Source organism: Crotalus tigris, unplaced genomic scaffold (genome assembly GCF_016545835.1).
Source record: "Crotalus tigris isolate CLP2741 ecotype Arizona unplaced genomic scaffold, ASM1654583v1 scf7180000021232.520764, whole genome shotgun sequence".
Lineage (NCBI taxonomy): Eukaryota > Metazoa > Chordata > Lepidosauria > Squamata > Viperidae > Crotalus > Crotalus tigris.
In genome coordinates, this window is record NW_024098413.1 from 231,270 (window position 1) to 250,000 (window position 18,731).

Below are 18,731 nucleotides of genomic sequence, written 5' to 3' on the forward strand. Positions count from 1 at the left end.
TCTTTACAATTGCTACATCTGAAAAATAAAAGCCCTTTAGGTAAAAACACATTATCATTTGCATTAATTTATGTGGATGAGAATGTATGGAACATCTGTGGATTTCCTTGAATAGCATAGAGATATGAATTGTCTCTCTCTCTCTCACACACACACACACACACTCACACAAATACAATACAAATATATCAACACAAATATACAATCAAATATTTCTATGCTCACTCCTTTTTCCAGCAACTATTAAATATCACTGATTTTGCAGATGAAGATTGAAGAAACGAATCATTTGCACATCTGTCTGCATAAGATGCCACCAAAACAGCTTATTCTAGTTGTTCAATGTCCTGATAATGTCTTTAGCTAGAGAATAAACAGGCCAGGCATGGAATTTTTTAAATTCCATTCTAGAAACACACTTTAAAAACCAGAGAAGTAGTCCCATTGTGAATGTCTATGGAAATTCTCAATCATCCAGGTCATGGTTATCCGAAAGATGCTTTTTCAGGAGGCAACTGGACTTTCTTGTTGTTGAAGACATTTCGCTTCTCATCCAAGAAGCTTCTTCAGCTCTGACTAGAAATCAGTGTTTCTCAACCTTGACAATTTTAAGGCATGTGGACTTCAACTCCCAGAATTCCACAGCCAGCACTGCTGGCTGTGGAATTCTGGGAGTTGAAGTCCACATGCCTTAAAATTGTCAAGGTTGAGAAACACTGGACTAGACGGTAGGGAATGGAAGGATTTATACTGACCAGCTGTCTGCAAGGAATATAAATCCTTCCATTCGCCACCATCTAGGCAGAACTGAAGAAGCTTCTTGGATGAGAAGCAGAATGTCTTTCAAGAAAAACAAGAAAGTCCAGTTGCTTCCTGAAAAAGCACCTTTGGATCCTGTTGTAAACTTTTTCCAGTGCAAATCCCAGCCCATCCATCCTACTGTCATTAGTATGGCTGGAAAAGGGTGATGGTGGTGATGGGAAGATAACTGCAAGATTGCTTTCTTACATTGATCCTTCTATTATGTGTATTCTTTAATTAGAAGAAATAGTAAAATGGAGAAAAAAATCAGTGTCTTCTTCATGTCATCCCCATTCTCCTAAATTAAGAGTGCAAAAGATTTGACTTCTGGGTTTATGTACTGCAGTGTTTCCCAACCTTGACAATTTTAAGGCATGTGGACTTCAACTCCCAGAATGCTGGCTGTGGAATTCTGGGAGTTGAAGTCCACATGCCTTAAAATTGTCAAGGTTGAGAAACACTGATGTACTGTGTTGGGTGTTAGTGGTTCTCATCCCCCAATTTTTTTTCTTTCCCGCAGTCACCCATAGATTTTCCAGTTGTTCTCCACTTCATTTTTTCTCCAGTGTTTACTTACTACCGGTAGTTTTCTTTGAGTCTTGTTTCTGCCTACTTTGGAATATGATCCCTAACCTGTCATATAATGGAACTATAGCCTCTAAGCCAATAAAAGCTATACAGCTGTTCCTCCAAGCAGTGTACTCAATTTAAACATTACTTTTCATTTGCTTCTGAAATATTTGTGTTTCTCTTATGTGTCTTCAAGTCAGTTTTTGACCCCCAGCGATTGCCTGAATTAGTCCATGCAGTTTTCTTATTTCTTTTTTTCAGAAATGGTTTGCCATTGTCCACTTCCTAGGGCTCAGAGGCAGTGATCTTAAGAGACCCTAAGCTGGCTTTATGCCTAAAGTGGGACTAGAAATCACATTTCCCAGCTTTAGTGTGTTGCCTTAACCATATTCTGTGAAGAACTGCCTCTACTGAAGCATTTGGATCATGCACTAATATCTCTTTCCACTGTAAATCAGAAGATATATACTCAAGTAGATGATTTCCAAAATATTCAACCTTAGCTTTGTCCCTAAAATGGAGAGAGGGAATTTGGAAGAGATTTCCATTTATCCATGGAAGAATTGCTGGACTTGACCATATGTTCTGATTCTGGACCTCAGCGAGATCTGGTCTTAGTTGTGAAATGCTCTAGCGTGTTGTAAAGAATGGAGCTACAACCAATTCACCCCAAAAAAGAAGAAATATATCATTAGCAATTTGTACTAAATGTCATTGTGAGAAAGGAACATATCGGACCAGCACAGAATCAGAATGACTGTGTGATTGTTGAATCATAGCATCTTAGATTATGGAGAAATCTTGGTGATTAATATCTACATCCATAATGTTTGTCACTCATGCTGTATTTATTAGCTAATCTAATCTACTAAAAAAATTATTAAAAAGGTACATAATCATTTATATTTTCATCTCATTTTTTCACTATACATATTTCAGAAGGAGCACAATATTGAGGAGTCTTTATGCAAAGAAAACAATTACTTGTAAGATCAATTGTTTCCTTTGCAATAAAAACTCCTCAATCTGTCTGTCTAAAACGTATGGATCTTATCTCCCATAGGAACTACAAATTTGTCCAAATTCTGTCCCATGTGCACTGCTTCTAGAAATGTTTGCACACCTTATTTATGTAGAGATCAAGTTTTCTCTCAATTTTCATCCTACAACTTGGTGGAAAATGAGACAACAAGTTTTAACTATTCTGCACCCATATCCCCTTTAAATCAAGCCCTTTGTTCTTCATTACCTTGCTTTAAATTTAGTTATCATCTTCAAAGTAACCTAACCAAAATAATCTATTTCTGGAGTTCCAGACTAGGCCCTGAATCGGATTGGACTGTTTCTTGCACCCCAGAAATAATAGGTATTTTATGGATCAATTCAAATACTTACTTCTATGTCTTACGTTTGAAATGGTACAATTGCGCAATGAATAAGTTTTATGAAGCTTCAGAATTAATTAAGCTTCATGACTATGTTTTAGTTTGGCAGCAAAACATCCAATGAATGTTCATTATACATTAACATTGTTCCTACCATCCAATCTCTCTTTCATCCTAGTATACTCTGCCTATGTCTGCCAAAATAATTGCAGCTTTATTTCTAAGTGCTTTCCAAGTACCAGATGTTGTTTGCCTGTAACCAATTTTCTATAAAACACAGACTTGTATGCTTTTCAAAAAATCAAGAAGATTGTTAGTATAATAGGTTGATTAAATCAGAAGCTAAGCAACTATTTTGGGACTCAATATAAATTTATAATGCGTACTTCCCAGAAAAAGATCATGGTTACATATGAAACATGCACTTTCATAAATTATAAATGTTAGCTTTGTATTTAATTTGGACATTGTCTTTCTATATTTCTGAAGTTATACTTAAGGTTCCTATGATCCTCAATTAATTGTGGTACTTCTGAATAGACATAGTGAATTTGAGGACTGGTAGTTTTGAAAAGGCATGTTAAACATGAAATCAAATTCTAGTTTAACTTCTTTAGGAGCTGGAGAAATGTTGCATTCAGTGCCTGATCCAGTACTTCATAGTAAAATAGTTGCTCATTTTGCTAAAGTACTATTTATGATTGATTTTAGTGACTCTTACAAAATGTGAACTTTAAAAATACAGATAAAATGAAATATTGTCATATTTTCCTCTCATATCCTCAAGAAGGAAGAATTTTAAGAAAAACATTTTTCTGACTCATACATCACCTGTGAGAATACATATATAAAATTTTACTTAGACATGATGCACAGACAGAAGAAAGGAAAAACCATACAATACAATGGATAAAATATTTTTAAAAAACAGTTACATCACAGCAGTGGGGAGAATTGCAGACTAACTCTATGAAACATACAAGTTATAAAAGGAAAATTGGTACAACTCTATGAAACGGAGCATTTTATCACATGTGGAAAGATAAACAGTTCAGTGAAGAAAATTTTGGAATTAAAATTGAAAATGAAACCTCAACTTTTCTAACTAGGGATAATCTCAGAAAAAAATCAAAAAGAAACAAGAAAACTTAACAAGACCTTACATGTGCTCACACGTTCAGGTTATGGTCACTCATTTGGTCAACAGCCACATTCAGATCACCCTGAGGCATAACCAGTTCTTTGGAATACATAAAGATCCAGTGAATTTAAAGTAACAAAAAACTGGTTACAATGTACGCTTGCTCTTTCTCACACATGGGCACACATGCAGACACAGACATTCATCCACACCTACCGAAAGGATTTGCAGGACTTAGCCTGCTTCCCAGTCACCTCCAGGGTCCACAGCACCCAAATTATCTTTTTGCTTTTTGCAGAGGCTCCCAACTGATGCCACGTGAGGCTCAGCTTTCCTAGAGATGCTGCCTCGTGACAACTTTATGCTATTCTGCAAGCAGGCATTATTGTCACAAGCCTGCAGGAGGCTCTGTTTTTTTTAAGGAAGCTTCATTTGTCTGTAGAGTTTATGGACATCAAAGGAGGCCAAAGCCTACAAATTGTTAGAGCCACTATCCAGGCTGGCAGCTTCAAATCCCTGGCTTTTGGGCTCTCTTGGGTGGCTGAGTGGCCAGGCTGAGAGTTGGCCAAAGACCTGTGGGGACCCGAAGGGATGAATGGGGGAGATAAGAGGGGGACTGCAGTGTCCCTGTGGCTGGTCGTAAGGGTGAACAACTGCAGAGGCACTTCAACGGCCATAACTTTCAAATTGACTCATAAATATGGGTTTTTTTCGGAAGGTGGTAGTGGTTCTGTTGTAAATTCTGTAAACTACCGGAACAGTTGTTAAGTGATGACTATCTATGCATATACATAAATGCATATAATAACACACACCCGTAACAATCATACAGTGGAGCTTTCAATACTAAGTAATCAGCTTAAGGCCGAAACCTTCATTGTACAACCAATAAAAAGTAAAAGAAAAGTTTCCTATGTCCAGTCATGCTTGACTCTAGAGAGCAGTACTCTTCTCCGTTTCTTGGCCAACAGAACCAGGGTTGTCCGAAGACACTTCTCTGGTCATGTGGCCGGCGTGACTATATGCCATTTGCAGCGGTTTTCCCCTAAAGTTACACTCAGTGTTGTATAAAAAGGCAAGTAATTGCATATTTATATCAATACCCTAAATCAAAACTCCAGGTTATCTAAACAACGCAATATTAATAATTTTAATACTGTACAAATATTATTTTATTGAAATAATAGGAATGTAGGACGAACTCTTGAAGTTTCAAGCTCATTAGTTGATCCTATATCTGTGGTTATCTATCAGTTTCCAGTTCTAGAGTGAGTGCAGATGGTTTCTATTGATAATGGTTAATATGCATGATATGTGCAAGACAGAAAATACAGTCAATGAGACGTTTTTTCTTAACCTTCACTTTCTAGTGCTAACATATTTTATTTACTGTCATGCACATTTTTATTTATTGCAGTATCATTTCCAACATAATCAGCCAAAGGTCCATAAAGATTATATATGCATGACATTTTCCTATCCAAATATAGCACATAAGGAGGAAGAAACTGGAAATGAATCTTTCAAAGCTGGCTTTTGAAGACACTCTCCCTGCTGAGAATGTTAATTTCTCTCATGCAAACAGGGGGAGACTGCATTCTCTTCCAGCTTCCAAATAGTCTTGAAAGTTTTTGTTCTGTATACTAATGGACTCTTTGAGGGGCAGTTGAAGCTCCCTTGCTCCTCGACATTTTGATTATGAGATTTATTTCTGTGCTTCAAAAAAGGAAGTTGAAGTTCTGCCTCCCCTCCCATAATCCTGATCAATAGAGCTTTTTCCCTTTAATATTAAAAGTAAGAAAACTATGCTACTGATTGTATGGAAATAAGTACAATGGGTAGGTAATTTAACCCTCTCCTGCCCAATAACTTTGAATAGGATAATTATTTATATACTGTAAAAATTCTGCCACCTGGATAGGCAGTAGAAAGCACTGGGTCAAAGGATGACTAGTAATTCTTACAAAAGAGAAGACTCATGAATCTATCAACAGCATATTCAAGAGAATAAAATTCACAAGGGAAGAAGAAACAACAATACTCTCCCTTGATATCCTCATCAGCAGAGGCAATGATGGCACATTAGAAACACAAGTCTATTATAAAAACACCCAAACCAACCAACTGCTCCACTACCAAAGTAACAGCCCAAATTCCCACAAGAGAAACTGTGCAAGAACATTATTTAGACGAGCACAAACACACTGCAACAACCCTGAACATCAGAAAAAGAATCATCTCTACATCTTCCAACAAGATGGATACTCATGCCTCTTTATCAAAAAATGCCTGGACATTCAACACATTGCTGCGCAACCAACACAAGCTGTTAAAAGGATAATACTGCCATACATCAAAAACATCTCAGAAACCACCAACAGACTATGATAACCACAATGCATCACTATAAGGATAGAAACCATCAAAGCCCAGAAAAACATCTTAAGTAAATCAAAGACTCAGTAGCCTAGAATAATAATAATAAAAAAAACAGGAGTCATCTATAACATACAGTATAAAGTCTGTGATAACCACTATGTAGGATAGACTGGCAGGAAATTAGCAGAGCACATCCATGAACAGCAAACAGCAGTCAGAAGAGAAGATGAAAACTCCTTAATTGCACAACATATGAGCAGACTTAACCATAGTTTCAACTGGGGAAACTGTGAGCATTGTAGACCAAACCATTCAGATGGCACTCGGACAAATCAGCCATCATAGGGATAAATTTCATGGCCACACAGGGATAAATAACATCTGCATACCATTCAAAAGAGACAGTCAAAAAGCTAATAAGGAAACAAAGATACCATTACACCTCCTCGCCAACAATCAACACCCAGATAAGCAGAGATTAACACCAAGGTTAACATTAGATTAACAATTAAGCAGTATACAATATCCCAATCAAAGCAATACCACTAAGACAAACAAACAGTAAACAACAGCCCACTTAAAAAACTACCCCCTCTAATACTGATGTTACCTAACTGGGTAATGAAATGCCTGCAAGAAAACAATGAAACTCAAGAGAGCACCAAAAACCCCATATCTTATGAAAGAAAATGGAAAAAAATGTTTGAATATTATGAATGGATATTTTCTGGTCCTAAAAATAAAAGTGGCCTTCAGCCTAATTTCAAAAGTCTTCTGCAGTATCAGTTCAAACTCTGATAAGAGCTACCTCAACCTGCCCCACATTCTTTTATTGCTTAAAAGAAACAAGATGCCACTTGCACTTAGTTTCTCTTCTTTTGCCATATGAACCCAACAAATTACCCCTGAAAGAATGAAGTCTTTACTAATTACAACAACAATATGATTTAGACCAGCGGTTCTCAACCTATGGGTAGCGACCCCATTTTGGGTCGATCGACCATTTCATGGGGGTCGCCAAACCCCGCTGTCTGCCATTTTTTCCCCCTTTCTAATTGTTCTACTTCCTTATTTGGCTATATAGAAAGTGCCGTTCCTGCCTCCCTCCTCCTTGCGCATGCGCAGCTTTTTTCTATTTAAAGTTAGGAAGTTTCGGTTTCGGAGCACGTGGAGGAAAGCAATACAGAGCACAAGCGAGAGAGAGCAAGCAGCGGAAAGCAAGAGAGAAAACAACTAAAAACAGTAAGTTTCCTCTCTGGCCTGCCGCTGAGCTTCCTCTACTTGGCAGAGGAATATATGTACTGTATTTTCCGGCGTATACGGGTACTCTCTAATTATTTCAATGGAGTTTAAGTTTGTAGTTTGTTTTGTTAAAGTTAAATAAATGAATCAAAAATTCTTGCATACTTATCTCTCTAAGCGTCAAGGATCGCAAAGCAACATGAGCCCCAAATTACTTTTGTGCATCAATTTCTCACTATTTCCCATTGTGCCAAGGCAAGGTTTTTTTTTTTTTGCATCGTATCGTAGAAATCCCCTCATTTTCCCTGCTGCCCAGCCGCTTCTCTCTTTGTTCCGGCCTCTCCCCTTGTCGCCTGCTGCGCTCTCCAGACTACTGTTTTGGGCTCGTCTCGCCACCACCCCCTCCCTCACTTCTGAGTGCCACCTCCACCTCCGGAGCCGACCCTCCCCTCTGCCCGCTGCCCTGGTCAAGTCCCTTCGTGCGCTCCACTCACCACTCGCTTCTGTCCATTCAGGGCTGTTTGCACTCTGCTCCTCGTAGCCACCGATGCCGCCTCCTCGCCATGTCCCAGCGCGGCGCTCCTGCTGGTGCGCGCTCCACTCCCCGCTCGGCTTTAGGTGCCCTCCATCCCCGAGGCGCACGCCAAACGCACCACAAGGATCGAGTCTCTCGAGCTCAACCTACCAGCAGGAGCGCCACGCTGGGACATGGTGAGGCGGCGGCAGCTATGAGGAGCAGAGCGCAAACAGCGCTGAATGGAGAGAAACACTTCTCTCCATTCAGCGCTGTTTGTGCTCTGCTCCTAGCCGCCGACACCGCCTCCTCACCATGTCCCAGCGCGGCGCTCCTGCTGGTAGGTCGAGCTCGAGAGACTCGATCCTTGTGGTGCGTTTGGCATGCGCCTCGGGGATGGAGGGCGCCTAAAGCCAGCCACGGAGTGAGGAAAGTGGGGTCGGGATGATCTGGAAGCTGAGGCAGGCAGGAGCCATGGAAGTGCAGTCGGTATCTGAGCCGTCGGTGGCAGCGGCGGCGGGGGCAGTTGTCCCCAGCACCAGTGCTCTCCCTTTGGAACCGGCAAAGGATATGGACCACCAGCTGCGTCTTCGCCTCTGTGTCCTCAACCGAGCAGGATTACGTGGGCACCCTGCGCTTCCTGCAGTCGGTAAACACCGGGGCTCCGGAGGGTATGCCTGGACCCCAGAAAGGGGAGGGAGTCACTGGGGCGGGCGAAAGATTGCATCAAGGAAGAGGAAGGGCGGCTGTGCATCTGCTGCGGCGGTGGGACCCGTGGCGGCCACTTGGCAGCCACGCCCACTCGGTAGCCATGCCCACTCAGTGGCCACATCCACTCGGTGGCCACGCCCCTGGGGTCACCACAACATGGGGAGCTGTATTATGGGGTCACGGCATTAGAAAGGTTGAGAACCACTGATTTAGACAATTGCTAGCTATCAAGTTAGTAGAAACAAGTTAGCAGACACACACCTCACCTTTGCATTATAAGGAATATAGTGCTTTGATAAAGCTTCAGGAGTATGCATCCATGTCTTATCTGCAAAAGAAAAAAAATACACATAATTAAGACTTAGTTACTAGGCATGTCCACAAGGAAAAACATACAATAGATATTTGCATCTATATATACCAAGCACAAAGGATACCTATTAATACGTACTATATAGTTTTCTCACCTACCCTCACAGAAAGTTCCCAGAGATTTCCAAGGACTATTTAGTCTTCAATTTCCATCTATATGTCACAATACCTAATTCCTGAAATGAGTATTCAGTCATCTGGTACTTATTTAAAAGAGTTTAGTAGTAGTTGCTAAGCAAAGCTCATGCTCAAGCTCAAAAGACTTTATATAAACCAACCTTTCATTTCCTATATCCAACTGATACTCTTTGAATCTTAACTGACAGATTAGAGAAGAAGGACTTTGTTACTATGAGAAGGAAAGGAGGCTGGCCTTATTTCTACTCCATACGTCCAGTCTCAGTGATTGACTCTTGTCCCTGTCCAATCAGAATTCTGCCAAATGCTTACTGACTTCTTATGGCCAGAAAGGACAAACATTTCCAAACAATAAATTATACTCAGTTGTGTCCAGCCACTAACATACATGTACTTGGGTAACAAATAGTTCTAGCCAGTCCTGCAATTGGTTTACTATGTGGTGGAGCTTTTGAAAATATTAATAGTAAATAGAAATCATCTCTCAAAATTATCATTATGGTAGCTTTTACTACTGAGACTGCATCCTAGTGCTCCCTGATATTTTAAACTGACAAAGAATTCAGCTGACAAAGAGGAAAGGCAATTTCAATAGCAGCTAAAGAGGCATTTGAATGCCACTTTAAGCTATACAGGCACAATCCAGTGAACATAAATTTCAGTTTTAAGATAAATCTTTCAAAGACAGAAAATTAAGCTTATATCCTCAGTAAAGTAATTGTGGCTGCATTATGTCATTCAAGCATTTTCATGAATAAATCATTTAAATGTGAATTGATGTTAAGTGAACAATTAAAATTAAATTTAAAAAAGACCATGAGATCTCATTGCCTGCCCTTAATATAGAATACAGAAAGGATTTGCTGTTTTAGATTTGTAGATTTGATCTTATCTTGATTTCTAACTGAATACATTCCTACTCTAATATTAAATCTTCTAGTGTGGCATAGCTGCAATTTATAAAACTTTCTAGAAAGGATGTAATGTCAGGAGGGTTAGCAGTCAGTGTAAATGATGGATGACTACATCTTACAGAGCCAAGTCTAAGTTATTGGCTTCCTGGTTTATTTATTCATTTATTCCTTGTTAACCACTCAGAGCATATGTTTGAGGTGTGTGACCATGTAAATTGAATAAATAAATAATATAAAACATATTGTCAAGGAATTAGCAAAGCCCAGGCAATCATGATAGGAAAATGAAACATTTATGAGGGTGATCCAATTAGTTTTATTTTTTTCATTATTCTGATTTTTATAATTTTGCATACATACAAGTCATCAATTAGATTTAAACCAATTTGAATGTAGAAATTTGGTTTAGTTTTGATAGCCTATGAAAGAATATGGTCATCTTTCAGATTTCACCAGGACGTTGCCACAATGGAAAAATGGTATTAGGGCAACTGGAATCCATCAATGCTATCATTGGACCTTGCAACAAGAATACAAACAGAAATCAACAGCCAAAACATTTTAAACCCTGCTGAAACCATGCTTCATGTCAGAACTTTTATGTCATTAAATATATTATAATCATTAAAAGTTAATTCAATTTTTCTCAAGAGTTCTATGTGATACACTCAGGAAGAAAAACTTTTGGGGAAAAAATGTGATCCAGCGTTATTTTATAGTATTGTTGCAATGGTTCCAAAATTGTAATATGATATATCTGGAAAATTGCATTTTGATTTTTTTCTGGTGCTAAATCCAGATCTAAACGTGTTTTATCTTTTTCTATGGTAAAAGATAAATATCATTTGTCTGTCACTACCTATTGACAGTACTGAATTGACAACTATAACATATACTTACATCTGAATCTACATAAGCAATGTTACTAGCTTCAGAGACACCTAAATTATTAGAAATGATTTCTAAATCTTCAGAAAAGAAAGCCTGTGCACTTCCAGTTCCGGATCGCTGCGCCTCTAGTTGGATGAAGAGACTCGTCTCTTTGTCAGCTAGCTTCCCTCTGCCGGTAGACCCTTAGGTGGGTCGAAAGTCTCCCTGGAGGGCGTGACTACTGTTAAGGAGGCTGTGCTCGGCTACGGAGGAGCGGCGGCTCCTCCAGATGTCCGAGCTAATTCTGAGGGCCGACGGAGAAGATCGGCCAGTAAAATGGCTGATTACTCAGCCGCACCAACCACAAGTCAAAGAACATCTAAGCATGAAGAACCACTGTGGTGAATCCGGGTGAGACTTTTCCTTCTCTTGCTATCCTGATTTTTCCTATGAAGAGCTTTTGACTACTTCCCTTTTCTAAGAAAGCGGCAGCTGCCTATACCGGAAAAAGAGGTAAAAGTTTTATTTATAAATATTTGCTTATTTTTTTAACTTTTTTTCTCTTTAACTTTATTAATTTGGAAAAAAGAGTCTATAGTCCATTGAGGACATTTGGTGGCAAAAAGCAACATTGCAACTGTACTTTTCTTTGTTATTTGAAGAAGGATTGGACTTTCATTGATAACAAAAGAGTAAAGATAACCTGACAGCTGGGTGGTGAAGCTGGCTATTAGACCTTTGGAGGTGGACATTTGTGGATCTTTTTCAAACATAGTCTCTAATAAAGGAACAGGCTAGTCTACCACCAAAAATGGAAGAAGGTTATCCATATCTTGACTATGATTTAATACTGGAAAAAATTCTAGAATTGACAGAAGACTTCAAAAGTTATTTGAAACCTTGGAGAAAACTTAAAGATGTTACCATGGAACCTCAAATTGACCCTCCAATAATGAATCAAGATATAGAACAAGGAACAATAGAGGAAGAGCAGAGTGATTTTGAACAGGCCTTTACACACCAAGATATACAATTTAAAGAGTCAGAGACACTATGCTTACAACCCAATTGTGAAACTACACTGGGAGAAAACGTGGAAATCACTAAGCCAACTAATTTTACACAATGTTACCTACAACTGATGGATAACTTTGATGACAAAGAAATAACTGTAATTGACTCAGTTCAACTACCAAAAATAACAAAGATTGACATTCAGATACGATCCTCTGGAAACTACAATAAAGTGGATAACTTATTTCTAACTATAACATGGAATAAAAGTCAATATAATATTCAGATGATATTGGCAGAAAGGGAAGAAAAGTTTGTTCAGTTTGAATTGGTCAGAAATTTTTGTAACCAAATTTCAAGGCTTGATAAGCGAAAGGTTTTAATATGGGAATTAACTTGGCATAGAAAGAAAGCTAGAGTTAGGTTTAAACGTGACATAAAATGTCATTTGATGGGTTAAAAAGGCTTTAGAGATCTTGTCTGACTTAATAACGAGTGAAGGATGTGAATTTATTGTTATCATAGTTGATAATTATTTGAAGGAGTAAATCTTATTAGGGGTTAAAAAGATTTTATAGACGTCGATTCATGAAATGATAGAATATATTTTTAAAAATAGAAATGCATTTTTGGACTTATATTATTATTTTAAACATGATAATTATTTTATAATTGAGAGAGAGATTTTGTCTGATTTAATGACGAATGAAGGATGGGAATTTGCTGATATTATAGCTGGTAAGTATTTGAAGGTGTAAACTTTATTAAAGGGATTAAAAAGATTTTTTATAGATGTAGATTGATGAAATGACAGAATATGACAGAATATGTTTGTTGGATTTATATTACTATTTTAAATATGATAATAGAGAGAGAGGAAGAGCTATTTGTGATAGGGAAAAAATTAGTCTCAATGAATGATCTATCATTAAGGATACCTGAAATCCTAATTATATGTTCATTAAAACATAATTGGAGTATGAGAACTGTAATTAGTAAAGTTTAAAAACAGGATATAGATTATTATAATCACAATGTGATTGAGGATTTTTGCTTGATTGAATTTTATCTAAACTGTATTAATTTTAATAAATAATATTATATTTAGGAAACAGAGAGGAAATTTTTGATAATTAATTTGAGCTATACTTATATGATTTTGTTGTTGAATGATCTGACACCCTGACCACCACATTGTGTCCTAAGCTTCTGTAAAAATGGAAAAAAACCAATAAAACTTTTTATTTAAAAAAAAAAAAGAAAGCCTGTAATTCACCTTTAGAAATAACACTTATTGAGAAATCAGTTTGATGTACAAATCTTTGAAGATGAATGGGACAAACAATTGTAGATCCCCATTTTGTCTGAACAATAGAAAAATGCCTTAACATTTATGTAAATTTTTTTAATAGGTCTTACATTATGGTTCATGCAACAGCAACAATATAATATACTTTGGACACTGGACTTCATTATTTTGCACAAAAATTCATAAATTACTGTGTTGGAGATGACATGAGAATAATGCTTCATTAAAATGTCTCTTTGTCACATCACAGCATTGCTATATTCTGAAAGGAAATCATTACTGTTATTAAATTAAGTTTGAAATGAGATTTAATATTTTTGGATGTCCACATTCTTTTGAACTATGATCTTACACAGTAAATGGAAATTGTAATCTGAACAAGGATAAATTCTCCATGCCATTCTGCGTTCTAAGAAACTTGTCCTCAAACAATCACTCAGTGGTTTAAAGATCTCATCTTAATGTTATGAATGAGTTGCTTACAAATGTAAATTATGTAGAGACAATTATAATGAAATATTCTATTTTGTATTTCACATTCTTATCTAAAGTTCTTGTACGTATATGCATGTATGGGTCTATCCTGTTGTGCCTAATTTTATAATATTGCATAGCCCTAATACAAATATGGTCCAATCTCATATTGTAAAGGAATAAAACAAAACCTTACACTTTATCTGCAAAAACCAACCAACAAAAAAAACAACCTTAAATATGTTTCTGTAAAAGTATCTGATACAATGCAACCCCAATGTATCAAAGCTAAGATAATTAAGTATCAAAACTACTATTATATAATGCCTCTAGCTGGTGAAGCTGTGATGGAAATATACAGTATCCTGTGGAACTTTGCTTAAGTTCACCTATTATAATTGGCAAATTTTGGCTAAGTTTATTTATCAATGATAAGCACAGTTTCTATAGAAGGTTGTCCTTGACATATAATCAGTTGCATAAAGGACTAAAAAAAAAAAAAAATATGACCCATTCTGAAAGCTATGATTGCTCCAACACTCTCACAGTTACATGACTGCGTTTTAGGCTCTTGGAAACAGACTCACATTTAAACCAGTTGCAATGTGCCACACGTGATTGCATTATGCAATATTTTTTGCCATTTTCTGACAAAAAATATCCATTGAATAAGCTGGATTTGGACTTTCGACCATATGATTTGCTTAATGACATCCTAAAACAGCCATAAAAGTGAATCTGGTCATGTCCTTGGATGAAACATGGCCATAAGTTGAGGACTTGTGCTTGTGGTTTCTACTACATCTTAATGTTATGCACTAAATGATTATTGCTTAACTAATAATTTTTTAAATGTTATTTTGTGCTATGGGGGAACTAGTATTCCACTCTTCGCTATGTACTTAAAATCATAAAAATGAAAATATATTATTGCCCATTTTTACAGTAATTTCAATGGCATAAATAAAAGTTACCAATTTTTAAAAGAGGTTTATCAAAGAATGTTAATTTATAACAAGAACCTAATGAATAAAATTGGTCACACAGAGACACAGTTTGAAAGTATTTTAGTGGTTCCAACAGCAATCTGAATCAATCTTCCAGATTATAAATAGTTTCTGTCTCAAAGTTGCAGAAAGTTGCATTCCAAAGTGCCAGAATGTTACCCCATCACCCCACCTTGGCAAGTAGTGACTTTGACAAGTAGATTAGATAAAAAGTTCTCTTTTCTCAGCGTGTTGACACAACTAGTCTATACTTGAAATATATATTTTAATTAGTTTGATCAGAACAGGAAACTGAGCCATTGTAATAATTAAATAAGTAAATAAATATTTGAACTGCTGTACAGATAGCCCTCACTTAATGACCACAAGTAGGACTGGCAGCTTTATCCCTAAGTAATGCTAAGTCACTAAACAAAACATTATGTGACCATAATGGATTTACAACTTCACTTCTGCTGCAGTTGTTAAAGAAGGTATCAGGTGATCACAACTTGCCATTTTACTGCTAACTTCTCCATTGACTGACTAAAAAGACAACTAAACATTTGCTTTTGAAAAAAAAAAAAAGTGGAAAACATTCAACTTCCTACTAGCTACTCCAAGGCATAGCGAAAATCTCTTCAAGAACATCATATTCCCTTAATGGTTTATTATTTTTTTCTGGTTTACTAACAGTCTTAAAGCACTGAAGCGGTCTGTAGCCATAGCATTTTTCATAACAAGTATTTTAATGACACAATCAGCAAAGAAATACAACTTCATAAATTTTACAAAAGTAGGGATTCAACGTTTGCATGGGCAACTTCACCCATTAAAAACAATTTGCAAGGAAGTGCTTTCAATGGGTATTTCCCAGCAATACATTTACTTTAGAGAGACCCATGCTCCTTCTTTGCCAAGGCTCTAAAAGCCTTATCTTCCTTGTGCAGATATCTGCTTCTTTTACAGAAAGCTAGCTTTTGTAAATGGATTTATGTGACAGCTTATTAAAATGACAAAATGTTGTTAATTTAAGCACTGGCAACTGCTTATTGGATTCCTTGCTCATCTGGTTGTTTAGTGCTACAGTTGGATTTTTAAAAAAGTCTGTATGTGTAACAAACTCTCACAGACTCAAAAGCCTGCATTGGCAAAATTAAATATGGAATGATGGACAAATTCATATGTAAAAATACCTATTGATGAGTTCCAAATTAATTACTTCTCTTTGCTGATAGATGAATTAGTCATGCAAATTATCTTCTATGCAGAATGTGAAGGATATTATAAAATATGTAGATATTTATCCTAGCTGTCTTTTTTAAGCTTGTTAGATGTTTATCATACCTAGCAAACATGTAAACGTTTGAGATTTCAGAATCTCTGGATCAAGCAATGCCTTCATTAGCTAGCCAAAGCATAAGGAAAGGAAAGGTAAGGAAAGTAGGTTAGAGATCTCATTGATCTCTCAAATAACTTAGCATCACACTATCTAAAATAATGGTATCCTTGTTTGGAAAGTCTCTTTATGACATTAAAGAAGACAATGTGAGTCAGACAAACATGTCAGATTCCAAGAGAATGTGTCAAGAATAAACAGGTCACAAGACAGGAAAGTGCATTAGCATCTTTCACAATGTACATCAAATTCAGACACATCCTAAATCTAGAATTACTTCTGTTTCAAAAGATTTGTGGGCTTTCCACAGCCATGTTGGATTTACTCCAGATTGTCCCTAAATGTTCCAAAAGTATTCCATGCAGCAAAACAGTGGCTGAGTTCACACTTAATGCCAAACCTTTTTGACCAGAGTTGGTGGAATAAGTCACAACGATTTGCATATAACACTAAATCATAACAGCTGGCTCATCCAGAACAATATGGGAGATGCAAAGAAACTATACTACAGTATGATATATGAACCCCAGTACTCTCTTATCTCAGGAAGCCAACCAGGTTCCTTGTCTTCATCTTTCCAGATATAAAAACTGGCAAGGTAAAGGGTGGGTGGGTGGGTGGAGGGAGGGAGGGAGTCAGAGAAGAATAGTGCCAAAATGTTGCCAACAACTGTAATTATATTTCACACATACTATTTGGACTCTTCTATCATGTATTCGGTTTTTATAAAAATGGTCAGTACAATTGTGTACCATCTCCTTCAACTTGTCTCCTTCAACAAGATCAAGCAATACGATGTTTAGGGCTTTCCTTTAAACAGACTGCTACACAGTGCCACTGGTACCTCTTTTTATAACCGAATGATCAGAAAGGTATGGTTAAAAAGGGTCTCCCTTTCCTCAAATGATAGTTAAAATAAATTTCAAGAGAGAGAACATTCCAGGGCTACTTCCATCATAGGAAGGTTCACTACTCTAGAGAGAAAGTCCACCAGATGGCATTCAACAGTTCTCCCTAAAAAGAAGCAGGACTATCAGCATAGAAAATTGTTGTAAACAAATTTGTTTAAAAATATTTTATCTCCTGGTGACTTTTACTTTCATCTTCTTTCCTTTGTATTTCAACTTGTTTTCCTTTTGGATTGCTGTTTTAATCCCAAGTATTACTCTCTGTAAGCTATCTGCAATAGCCTATAGGCTTTAGTAAATAAGTAAGTTAATTACTCTTGAATGGGCTTTTTTATCTTCATTTCTAGAGTTATCCCCTGGGAAGAGAAATGTTCTTTTAAAAATTTAAATTCCAGAGCCTATTAATTCCCCAAAGTGGTACATCAGGTACATCACATTTTTTTAGTCTGTATTTCTGAAAATTTTATTACCAGTCTCTACAAACACAGCTATATTCTATACCTTTCCCTAAAGACATCCTATATAATTCCTTACTTCTTATATTAAATTGTAGTCACTGTCCCCTATTTTCACAAGTTTCTATAATTCACAATCATTGTGCTATGGACCTTTTCAAACTTCTATCATTTAAAGTTGGAGATTATTATAAGAATTGTAAGTTGACTGATTTCCGCCCCCCCCCCTTAGTTCTAACCTTGCATGGGATTGCAATTTTTTCAAGCTATGCTAACCTCTAACACAGAGTTCCCCAACCTTTCTGGCCTTGAGGACTGGCAGGAAGAGAGGGGGAGAGGGGATGGTTCTTTGTGTGCAGCTGGCAAACGCGCGTGCCAGATCCATTTGCACGAGCAGCATGCCGCTCACGCAAACAGAGTGCACGTGCATACGCTCACCCTCTGCTTACATGTGGGGATGCCCATGCACGCATGTACTAGCCTGCCATTTCCATGGCCTGGATGCAAACACCTCTTGGCCTACTAGTGGGCTACGGCCCAGAGGTTGGGAACCCCTGCTCTAACAGGTCAATACATCAAGCCGTGTTTAATGTCACTGCATATAACTCCCAGATATAAAATCCATTCATATGAAGGTACTTCCTTCACAATGTTAAAATACTTAGTTCTTTTTTGGAAAGTTGTCCTATAGCCTCCAACATCCCGCTAAGCCCAAAAGTATTATTAAGTAGTATAAGATAATTTCATCATGAATGCATATGTCCTTTAGCTAATTTAGCAGTTTTGAACTTTCAAAGTACATCTCTGAATGCCATAAACTTTAAAAATAGCTGTGTAAAATTAATAGCCTAACCAGATAAAGTCAGTCCTTCCTCCCATAATGTTGCTAGGCAGATAAAAAAAAATGAGTGGGCTGCTTCACTCTGGCTCATGGATGATTTGTTGCTGGATTCTAAGCTGGCACATCTTCTAAGTTCATGCATGCTGCTGTTGTTAAGTTTCCAATTTGGTTTTAGGGCAAACCCAGCCTTTTAATGATAAAACAAATGCTAACAATACTAATATGTATAAAGGAGATGAATACCATGGTTACCCCCTTCTTTTTTCCAGCACCTCAAGATATGTTGCTACAACTGTAGTTTCTGCTAT

The 18,731-nt window shown here is 37.1% G+C and overlaps 1 protein-coding gene across 4 annotated transcripts in view; it reads right to left on the minus strand.

Moving 5' to 3' along the window:
- GULP1 (GULP PTB domain containing engulfment adaptor 1) overlaps positions 1-18,731 on the minus strand; it is a 147,371-nt gene that overhangs the window by 51,905 nt on the left and 76,735 nt on the right. For all 4 annotated transcript variants that reach the window (XM_039369793.1, XM_039369792.1, XM_039369791.1 and 1 more), the window contains exon 4: positions 9,010-9,071. In XM_039369793.1, the coding sequence (XP_039225727.1) occupies positions 9,010-9,071 (62 nt within the window). The remainder of the gene's footprint in view (positions 1-9,009; positions 9,072-18,731) is intronic.